Here is an 11,264-nt window from a genome sequence, read left to right on the forward strand (position 1 = left end):
CATACCTCATGGACATCTCTAATTTCGATTCAAATGATCTGTTTATTTCGTACACGATGTGTAAGATATCCTTGAGGATTTGTTCAATAAAGTATCGTTAGCATATTAAATATATATGAGATATAACATTGTTGAAATATATACGATACCTAAGAAGGTCTGAAATGAAACTAGTCTAATTAGAACAACAAAATAATAGATACGTTCATATATAACACATCAAATAAAATAAGTGTCAAGAGTTATTGTGTCCATTAGTCTGTATATAATACAATGAAATCATTGAGGATTTGAGAAATTGGAAAACATAATAAGAAACTCAATCAGATAACCCTTGGGATTCTTCACAATTTTGTCAACAATAAGTGATTCCTAAGGTTATTATTTGTCTCTATGAGTTAAAGCAATTGGATACCTTCACAAATCACAACAGCAGGTTCCAATTTGAGGATCTTAACTCTGTCACTGCAGCTGCCAATGTTATTCTTCGCCCAAAAGAGAATTAATTGTTCGCCGGATGTCACCATTTGAAGATAAAGAAGCTAAAGAGATGCCGTTCAAACTGTCACTTGCAAGTTTTGGAGAAAATCCACTCTTGGTGGGATTATTTTGAATTTGGATCAATGATTTTTGTGCTTTTGGAGTGTTGCAGAGCCCAAATTATGAATTAAATACGTCTTCGTCTACGTCTACGTCTTCAACGCCTAATTGTCAAACTCTTTTATCGATTACCTGTCTCGACTTAGAACGAGTCCGAGTAAAATAAGAACCTACATTCAATGACACAAAAGGAGAGTTAGTACTTTAAAAAGTTGAACTGCTAAATAATTTTTAGGGAAAACTAAGCTTTTATCGAGAAAAATGAAACAAGACAGCTCTTTTTTGGAACACCATGCAGGAATAAAGCTAGAATTTTGTGTTTGTCTACCATTATGGCTTCATTGTGGAACCTCAATATGGTTCTCTCTCTAATTCCTTTTGTAGTTATGATCCTGTCCATATTATGGCCAATTGAGAGTCCTTTTTGTAACTCTTTGGCTTAGTTGGTAAGCCATAACTTACCTCCCTAAAGGTGACGATCGAACTAAAAAAAGAGTCAGCAGCCTACTCAAAAGAACCAATAAACAAACTAGACAAATCTAGGACAACAAAGCTTGGCGGGTACTACCAAAAATCTTTGGAAATTATGCCCAAATGTATGCATTAAACCTAACAAATGATCAAGCCTCCTCACAAGTTCCAAGCTCTCTTTAAAGCCAAAATCACAGTTCAGCCATAGCAAGAAGAATTCAGATGAATCTCAAAAAGGAAGAAAAAAGAGGGCATCTAACCGAAACTCGGAAGTATATAATCTTGATGACAGTATAGCATATAAACCATATCGGATGAAAAAAAGCTAAACCATAAATTCAACTTACTGATTCATGAGCCTTTGGTGCATAAAAGTTGCAGAGTATCATCACTTAAACAGCTAAGCAATCCTCTACCGAAGCCATACGAATACTTAACGTCACGAACAGGATGCTTATGTAGTTTAAGATGCTGAAAAGACCTAAAAGAAGGCAGTTCCTGCAGGATCAATTCATTCATTACTGCATCTCCGAATACAAACAAACTACTGCAGTCTTGTAAGTCTATGATAGTAGATTTTGGCAGGCGTATTGCATCTATATTGGCACGTGCAGAACCCAACTTCGAAAATTTTTGGAAATTTTCTTCTTTCTTGAATGCCATGTGGCACCCATCAACTCTATGCCCAGCAGTGTGGGAAGGAGAAGGTGAAATCTGAGAATAAGGTATCTCACTTGACATTCCAACTTTGGGACGATATGAAGCAACAATTTCGTCTCGGCTCGAGCAATAGGCAAGAGATGTACAAACTCCTTGATTTGTTTCTGGAACTAAAAATGGCCTTCAAAGTGTGGCACAATTGTAGAAAATATTAGAACATGTGGTATATAGTAAGGGACGTGATAATTTTATGACAGGTAAAAAATGGCCTTCAAACTAGTAAACAGCCTTCCCTCTTTTCCCCCTAGGAATTAAGGTGGTACTAATAGCAAAGACAGTTTATATAGGATAGTGTTGCATTACATTTCCATGTAAGGAATTGATTTTTTTTTGAAAATGTCCATGAAAGGAATTGATGAATAAAGAATAGCTCAAGTAAGATATGAGAAGATATCCAACATACCATAAATGCAATAGTAAATGACACGATAATTAGGTTAAATTACAAGTTAGTCCTTGAATTTTAAAAAGTGTCCTATTAGACATTTTTTGGAGTTAAGGACCAAATAAACAAGGATCTAACTAGACTTGTAATAACCTTTTATGATATGGTTACTTCAAACATTATGTTATAAAGCATGGTGAAAAATGAAGCAAATATTTCAGTTCTACCGATCAGCAAAGAAGCAACATAAAAAGAAAACTGCAAGGGCAAGTAAGCACACTATCACTAGAGAACTCTCTAGCACTGTAAGCACAGAGCATGGATTCATAGCACATCAGCTTACCCTTCTTCTGAGGCATCGAAGTTCCATTGGCATACGCCATATGCAGAAGCAGACAGAACAGATTTAACATCATTAGAAAGAGTTAAATTATTTGAAAGAGAATGTATTGTATGGACTGGATTGCTCGTTATGCCTCGCAAGGTTTTCAAGGGACCCACAGTTTGGCGCATATCAAACATCATGAGCGAACCATTCTGAAAGGGGGGAAATTTTTTTAATAACCCATCGTAAGCACAATGAAAACTTCATAATTGTCTAGGAATGTTTGGACTGACCTTTAATCCAGCATAAACATAGTGTGAACTATTCTGATCCCATGAACACGACCAAGCAGCATCCTGAAGATATAAGCAATGATTTAAACAAAACATAGTGAGACTTAAACACTTCATATAGACTATAACACTATATTACAGACTTCAAATCAAACATAGATCCCATGAACATGACCAAGCAACATCCTTATAGTTGTGCTGTTTCTCTCTTCTTCTTTTTTTCTTTTTACAAGAGGGCCGATGTCCCACGAATTGGGCTGTTTCATGTATAAATCCTAAAATCAATTGCAAAAAGTGTCCTTTTAATTCACATCACCAAAAACAGTAACATACGCTTTTAAGTATGATACCAAGATCAGACTCCATAAAAGTTTAAAATACAACGAAGAGATTGAGGTGAGACTTAAGAGCTTGATATGGACTATATTATAGACTTAAAACCAAACAGAAACAGAGACATAATATAACAAAGATCCCATGAACACGACCAAGCAACATTCTTAAAGTCATGTTGTTTCATTTATAAACCCTGAAATGAATTGCAAAAATAAAAAAACTTCCATTTAATCCACATACCAAAACCAGACTCTCTAAATGTAAAATTAAAAATTGTGTGAGTGGACATTACAAACATTTAAACAGTATAACAAGTAGGAACATGCAAAAGGGCCAAGAATTATATTCGCATGTAATCTTAAATTCCCGTATGTGCCTAAGTAAGCTTATGCAGTAATAATAATAAAATAATTTGTATTTTTGGTGTACTCTTACTAAAGATTCTAGGACTTATTCTTCATCTACAATCCATTCTTATAGGGAAGCTTTTGGGTTGTTCTCCGTTGTAATATTTTTCTCCTTTATAGAAATTGAGAAACTGATATATTGGAACTTCTAAAAAAATAAGCTAATTCATAGTTTTTAACACAATAAAATAGGTAAGAGAATGGAAACGTTACTGGTAACTCATAGTCAAGGATGATATTGTTGCTTTCCATACTGCAATGATTTGATAGAGTAGGTAAGCCTTGGAGGAAAAAAATATGAATAAAGAACCATATATTCAATTTCAAAGATATAGCACCTGATTTACCTGAGAACAGCTAATTTCTTCCCTAACGAAGAATAAAGCACAAGGTTTCTGGCAGCGGGAGAAATGTGCAAGTCCTTTACAGCATTAGTACAAAAAGGAATTCTTATATCTTCCCTTTCATATGGAGACATTAAGCTTATCTGAAGAAGTTATATTTACCAAAAGAAACAGAACATTGGTTTGAATACTAAAATGCCTACAAAAGTTGAGTTCATGAAAAGAAATCAGAAGTCATACCTTAGTAATTACATGTGTTCCACCAAACCCGGACTGCCTTCTTGCAACCAAAACAACTTGATTGGAGGAATCTACATCAATTGAACGAGCACCATCCACCAGCAGCTCTTTCTAAATTACCAAACTGTGATGTCAGGATTATGAGTGAACATCTTTTAAAAGGAAATGGACGATTCAATAAACTTTCCAGATAGCATGTATTAGAAAGAAAAATCTCATTAGAATTAAACAAATTTTAGTCTCCACTCCAATTATGCACCAGCTATCTTCCAAAATCTTAAAGTCATTCAGTTGTTGACTAAAATTCTTTCTTAGAATATGAATGTTGAAATAACAACTTAATCCGTAAACTTCAAATAAGCAAAGTTGGTAAAATTCACAAAACAATTTTTATTTGCCCACCTAAAAAGAGAATGACTTCCTTCAATAAGATTTCTGTCTTCAAACACTATCCCTTAGTAAAAGAAAATAGTTCCACGTGCAATTTGAAAAATAATAATATTTTCCAACTCCATTCAATCACATTTCAGACTTCAAGAATTAATAGAAATTTAAGTTCAGAAAATAAACTGACATTGCATGAATGAAGATGAAGTCGTCACAGCTGTAGCCTTCTTTATTATTTTAAAAAACAAGAAACATAACATTTCCTTGAAATCGTAAAAAAAAAATACAGCATGTAGAAACTAAAAGGAAAATTGAGAATCTCCAATAGAATACCTCTAATATAAAACCGCAAGAAGAGACCTGTCCACTAAACCTTAAGCCAAAGTTATGATCTGAAAAATATATCAATGGATAAGACGCCATCCTCATCATTATTACAGAATTAATTTCAAAAGACATGGGAATGAAAAAACATCACAATAAAATCATGAGTTTAGAGTTCCAGGTGGACATGGTGCAATTAAAGCAACAAAAATTCTAGAATGAAGATGTCTCTAACTAAACTTTGCAAGTACCGGATACAGATTTCCCCTCAAAGATGCAATCAAGATGGGCTACTTCATGTTTTCTCTTTGTATCTTCTAATAAATGCTCCAAATAATTTGTCCTCTGTAAAAAATTAGATATTAATTACTTAATAATATAGCTTAAAAAAAACTCAAACATAAAACAAAACTGGTTTAAAACCAAAAATTTTATTGGTTTAATTCAGAACTCATAATGTAATTTTGTTTGCAGCTGGAAGTTTGCTCATCTCAAAACTGAAGAAATTTGCTCCCCACCTACTCCACTCCTAAGAATTTTGGATCACTTCCGAGCAAGAGACTTACCCAAAAACCAACAAAGCAAGAACAGGACCAACCAAATTGGTTTTTGTGAGTTAATTGGTTAACCAATTATAAAGACAGAATTTCTTGACGAGCCAGGAAATTCTTGGTTAACACAGATGTATGGGTACATTGCTAGACTAAAAAATATCCATATGGGAACCAAGCATCCAAGGATTGAGATGACATCGGTGAGGATGCACAGTAGAACAAAGAAAAAAGCATATGGAAATGCATGTTGCATATTTCTTGACACGTAAAGGTGGAAATGCAGTTCCAAAAGGAATCGACTATTTGATGTATCCCAAGAGGTCACTTGAACCTCCTATTCGAATGTGTAAATTCAAACAATGGCATGATGGCCTTTGGAAACCAAAACTTGGGGCATTTTGTTTATGGTTTGATCATTGAGTTGGCATATCTCATAATTGTTCATGGCATGGAAGTGCATAAAAAACCACAAAAATTAGACCTAGTCACCTACACAAGCTAGGTGCAATAAATTGAAAGTTGAAAATACAACTCGATGAAAACAGTTTGATACAAGATGTATAAGATAGCACATTGGTAAACGATTTACAAACGGCATCACAATAGCAAATGGTCAAAATCATTATAATAGGAGGCATACACCAAAACCAACAAAAAAATGAGACTACGGAGAAGGATAAAAGTGGACGCAACCTAAGTGCACCTCAACATGTAGCAGGTGCCATGACCAGATCAACACTAAGATACTTAACAAGCCAACCAACCCATGAAGAGGAGTTAATTGTACGGAACTTTGCAATTAAAAATGTACCTCGGTAAGTTCATGAACTTTTGACTGCAAGTCTGTTTCTTTCTTTTTCCATTCAACTTCTTTTTTACACCAATTGGCATTCTACACATTGAAGACCATAGCAAACAAATACAAATGATACATCACTGTTTAAAGATCAAGAATGAAAGCCACAAGGAACAAACATGAGAGATACGTCATCATATGTTAAGATTAGTGTTAATGAAAGTGAGGCAAACTAAAGCACAATAGAAAATGAGTTTTTCTTAGAGGCACACAATAGGAAAATGTAATAATTTATTTAATACTATCAATCATAAGATAGTGAAACTTCTAAAAAAAATTAGAGGGTTTGTAAGAGATTATTGAGAGAAGTTATCATTTTTTTTCAGTTCTTATTGACTTCTTTTTTTCTTAAAAAAAGGCTGCAAATTTAGAAGATAACTTATATTTAGTTACTTTAAAGAAGTGATGGGTTCTACCGACCTTCGTCTCAAGAGAGGCACAAGTAGCTTCAAGTGACTGAATTCTCTGTAAAACAAGCAGAATCCTTATCAAGATTAGCTTCCTCCTTAAAACTTAAAGGCACATATTAAAACCATAGAGTTTAGAAAAACCTTTTGAGATTCTTCATCAGCAGCAACAATTCGTGATGCAAAAAGTTTCCTAACATCCTTCATTGAACACTTCNTTTTTTTTTTTTTTTTTTTTTTTTGGTGGGAGGGGGTAAAGATTAATTTTTCAGTACACTATTCATAATTTTGTCCAAATCCATGACTTAAATCATTGCGTGGACAGATACCTTCCCTGCCTTTCTACGTTGTTGCAGCCATCTATTGATACAAGACATGCCATATAGATGCCCACAAGGAAGACAGCTGCAGTAACATGAGACAGTTAGATGACTTTAGGAACTTAATTATTATTTTATTTTTATTATTGATTTCCTCGGACGAACTATGACTTCAAGGCCCATTAAAATGGATAATGATCTAGTTCATTTGTTAATTCATTGTCTCTGCCCCTGACTATCTAAGACTTGCGAAAATAAAAGGCCTGATTAAGAGAGACCACATATATACATTTCTGAAAATAATACATAACCTTAAATCATCAAATCAAACTATTCAAAGTAGAGTTTTATATACATGATGAAGCACTTGAAATTATGTCCTACAAGGATAACTTTTTTGTTTTTTAGAAGAAGAAGAAGAAGAAGAAGAAGAAGAACAGGACAGCTCCGAAGTGTAGGCAATTGAGCAAGTTCAAATCTAAACTAGCTACAAAATTTCATGAACAATTAATTATATAGCCCCATGGAAAAAATCTTATAAACCGTCATCAACAAAAGTGGAAAATGGAACTGAGAAATTAGCCATCAATCACACTTTTTTTTTTTTTTTTTTTTTTTTTTTCCTAAAAGTGACAAGTTTTCGTTACAAAAATTGATAAGTTACATAATGCGTGAAAATAAAAACCTATCACACGCATAAAGGATCCAAACAAAATATATACATATAGAAAAAAAGAGAAAGCGAGCGAGAGAGGAAAAAAGATTAGTTGCACGTACCAAATATGATGGTCGCCGTAATTGGTCCATGCCTCCATGCAAATAGGGCAAAACAATCCGTCAATTTCATTCCGATTCCACTCATTCCCTTGTGAAATCTCCAAACTTCCAACGCCATTTGAAGAACTCGCTTCTCCACCCTCAGTCCTTCTCCGCTTGTCTTCCTCTTCCTCAACCCAAAACGAAACCCTAGCTTGACCAGATCTCGAAGGACCCGTTTGAGAAGCCCTGGGCGATTGCGCCTCAATTACATTATCAGCATTCTCTTCCGCATGTCCTTCGACTGTCTCTTCACCATCATCAGTTTCTTCATCGTCATCTTCCTCTTCCTCTTCCCCGTCGTCACTATCTTCAACCTCATACTGCTCCCCGTCAACGAGAACGTTCTGAATGTCAACGTAAGAAGGGAAAGAGTCCGGCATGGAAAGAATCCTAGCAGCGTCTCAACTATCAACTCCTGTTTCTGTAACGAAAGCTTCGCAGAGCCGATAATGGCGCTTTAGATTTCGGAGTTCAGTGGATATTGAACAGTGATTTTGCTTCCCGCTCGTTTCATTCTCCCATGGAGATTTTATATCATGAACATTTAAAAACAACGCGCGGAAATAAACGATTGAATTGCTTATTGCAATAAATAATAATACTGTGAATAAAAAAATTATTAAAATGTAACTAAAATATATGAATGTTTTGTTTTCTACAAATTTTGAATATATTAAAAAAAAAAAAAGGCTTAAAAACATTTTTAATTTTTTTAAAAACACTCGAATTTAAAGTTAATATCCTTGACCTAAAATTAATTATATTAAATTATAAATTTGATACTTAACATTTAAAAAAAAATTAAAATTCAGTCCATAAAATTTTAAAAATTATAATAACTATTATGAATTAAAATTTTACTATTATTTTTAAGGTTTCGTTGAATATTAAACCGACTAAATTTTATTTTATTTTTTAATTAGAAAGACCAATTTTGTCGTTTAACCATTTAATTAACAATTTTTTGTGCACCTGTCATAGAATTATTTCAAATAAAGTATACTTCAATTTAGAGTCTTTTTGATCGAGCCACTGAAAAAAGATCAAAGATCACCTTGTTAGTATAAGCAGCAACTTTCATTTTTTTTAAGTTTTTCTTAATCATTCAATTCTTAAAATCACTCTCATTTAGATGCCGTCTCCCTTCATTTATGTATCCATTTTTTACTCATACCTAAAACGGTCTTAAAATTTCCATGATGTGGGTTAAAACTCACTTTAAGGGCCATGCTGTGAATGTTGCGCGCGTTCTATTTTTGACCGCTCGTGCCTTGTTATACGCCGGGAATGGTGCATTACTTACTAAGTACAAACCATTTATGAAAGAAAAAAAAAAGTTTATTTATATGTATGCATGTAAAAGATAATTATTAAAGGATTAACCATAAAAACTCAAACAAAGGATAAAATAAATTTTATAATTATTTGAAAATAAAATAAAATAATTATCAAATTTATAGAAACTAACAGACATTAAATAAATAAAAGCATTTTCAAGTAAATACCGATCATTAATCACTTGTACGAGCTCTAGTATCAAGTTTGTTATCTTAAGTTTATTCTACCGAGAGCATGACCTCCCCTTTTTCAGTTGTTCGTTGTAATAGCTTGTTTCTTGGGTGGCTCGAGGAATGAGATAACTTCTTGTTCATGAGGCCTAGAAAAGTTGAACAGGATGAGAATGAGCAGATATCCTTCAAAACTATATTAGAAAGTGTAGCAGATATCCTTCAAAACTATATTAGAAAGTGTAGAAGTGAACCAAAAGCCTAAACAATCAAAATCGAGAACTCGGTCACGTATCAAGTAATTGACGAACTCGAAATGCGGAGCTCGAGTGGCCAGCCCCGCCAATACTTGGCCTATAGTAGAAACGCTCATTGCCTACCATTAAGTTATGAAGGAAAGGGTGAAGAACATCCCTTTTCCACCTGACCAATTGGGATGTTTTGTTACAAAAATGTAAACTGAGGGGAACAGAATAGGGAACAGCAGGTAGCCAATCTTCAATGATGCAGTCCCATAGTCAAAAAGAAAGCGCTTTTCTCTTCACATTACCTACTTTACTCACCACAATTATTATCCCATTCCCAAATCTAAACTAAATATGTTTTCTTATTTATACAGACCAATCATCTTCTGCCACCTCTGTTTTCGTTTTCATCATCTTTATTTCAAGGGGGGAAAGGCAGAAATTTTGTGGGTAATACCTATAAGTTTAGGATGTTTTGTCATAAAACACTAACAGAGTAACGAAATAATAAGATAAACTTATATCCAAGGAAGGAGGTTTCTTTTTAATGATGCTAAACTAAGCGTAGTTTAAGGGTTTAAGATATTATAATCTCGACTAAAAGATAGTGGATCTAGAACCCTTCATAAGCTTAGTTTAAAGGTTTAAGATATCATAATCTCGACTAAAAGATGGGGTATCAAGAACCCTTCATAAGCCTGGTTTGAAGGTTTAAGATATCATAATCTCGACTAAAAGATAGAGGATCAAGAACCCCCTTCATAAGCGTAGTTTAAAGGATTAAGATATCATAATCTCGACTAAAAGATAGAGGATCAAGAACCCCTTCATAAGCCTAGTTTAAAGGTTCAAGATATCATAATTTCGACTAAAAGATAGGGGATCAAGAACCCTTCCTAAGCGTAGTTTAAAGGTTTAAGATATCATAGTCTCGACTGAGGATCAAGAATCCTTCATGAGCGTAGTTTAAAGGTTTAAGATATCATCATCTCGACTAGAAGACAGAGGATCAAGAACCCTTCATAAGCCTAGTTTAAACATTTAAGATATCATAATCTCGACTAAAAGATAGAAGATCAAGAACTCTTTGTAAGCATAGTTTAAAGGTTTAAGACATTATAATTTCGACTAAAAGATAGAAGATCAAGAACCCTTCGTAACCATAGTTTAAAGGTTTAAGATATTATAATCTCGACTCAAAGATAGAGGATCAAGAACCCTTCATAAGCCTAGTTTTAAAGGTTTAAGATATTATGATTTCGGCTAAAAGATAGAAGATCAAGAACTCTTCATAACCAGATTTAAGAAATTATAATCTCGACTCAAAGATAGAGGATCAAGAACCTTTCATAAGTCTAGTTTAAAGGTTTAAGATATTATAATTTCGACTAAAAGATAGAAGATCAATAACCCTGAAATAAACTTATTTCATCCCGAAGTAAATTGGATACAACTTTCCTCCTCGAGAACCGAAGACTCTCTCTCCCCCCTTTCTCTCTCTAACTGAATCCCAAAAGTCCATGAAAATGATTATATAGCACAGGAGGATGAGAATTCAGAATGCTTTTGAGGGTAACATGGAAGGCAAAAAAATGAAGAACAGTTGACAGTTCTAACACAATTGCAGAGAGGTTGAGAGAAAGAGAGCTTACAATTTTTGCTCTCCAAAATGGTGGCTGCAATCTGTATTGTGCTGCTAGCTTTGCTGCTACACTCCCCCTCG

General features: G+C 33.9%; 1 protein-coding gene across 1 annotated transcript; it reads right to left on the reverse strand.

Moving 5' to 3' along the window:
* Positions 1-210: 210 nt before the first annotated feature.
* LOC111781649 (E3 ubiquitin-protein ligase RFWD3) lies at positions 211-8,313 on the reverse strand. The gene is given in 14 exon segments (XM_023662337.1): positions 211-770; positions 1,419-1,912; positions 2,520-2,713; positions 2,795-2,857; positions 3,751-3,790; positions 3,885-4,024; positions 4,122-4,232; positions 4,842-4,900; positions 5,084-5,177; positions 6,198-6,278; positions 6,663-6,707; positions 6,794-6,862; positions 6,955-7,054; positions 7,747-8,313. Coding segments are annotated over 13 exon segments (1,908 nt in total). The 5' UTR covers positions 8,169-8,313; the 3' UTR covers positions 211-770; positions 1,419-1,422.
* Positions 8,314-11,264: the final 2,951 nt, after the last annotated feature.

This window comes from Cucurbita pepo, chromosome LG19 (assembly GCF_002806865.2).
Source record: "Cucurbita pepo subsp. pepo cultivar mu-cu-16 chromosome LG19, ASM280686v2, whole genome shotgun sequence".
NCBI classification, from domain to species: Eukaryota; Viridiplantae; Streptophyta; class Magnoliopsida; order Cucurbitales; family Cucurbitaceae; genus Cucurbita; species Cucurbita pepo.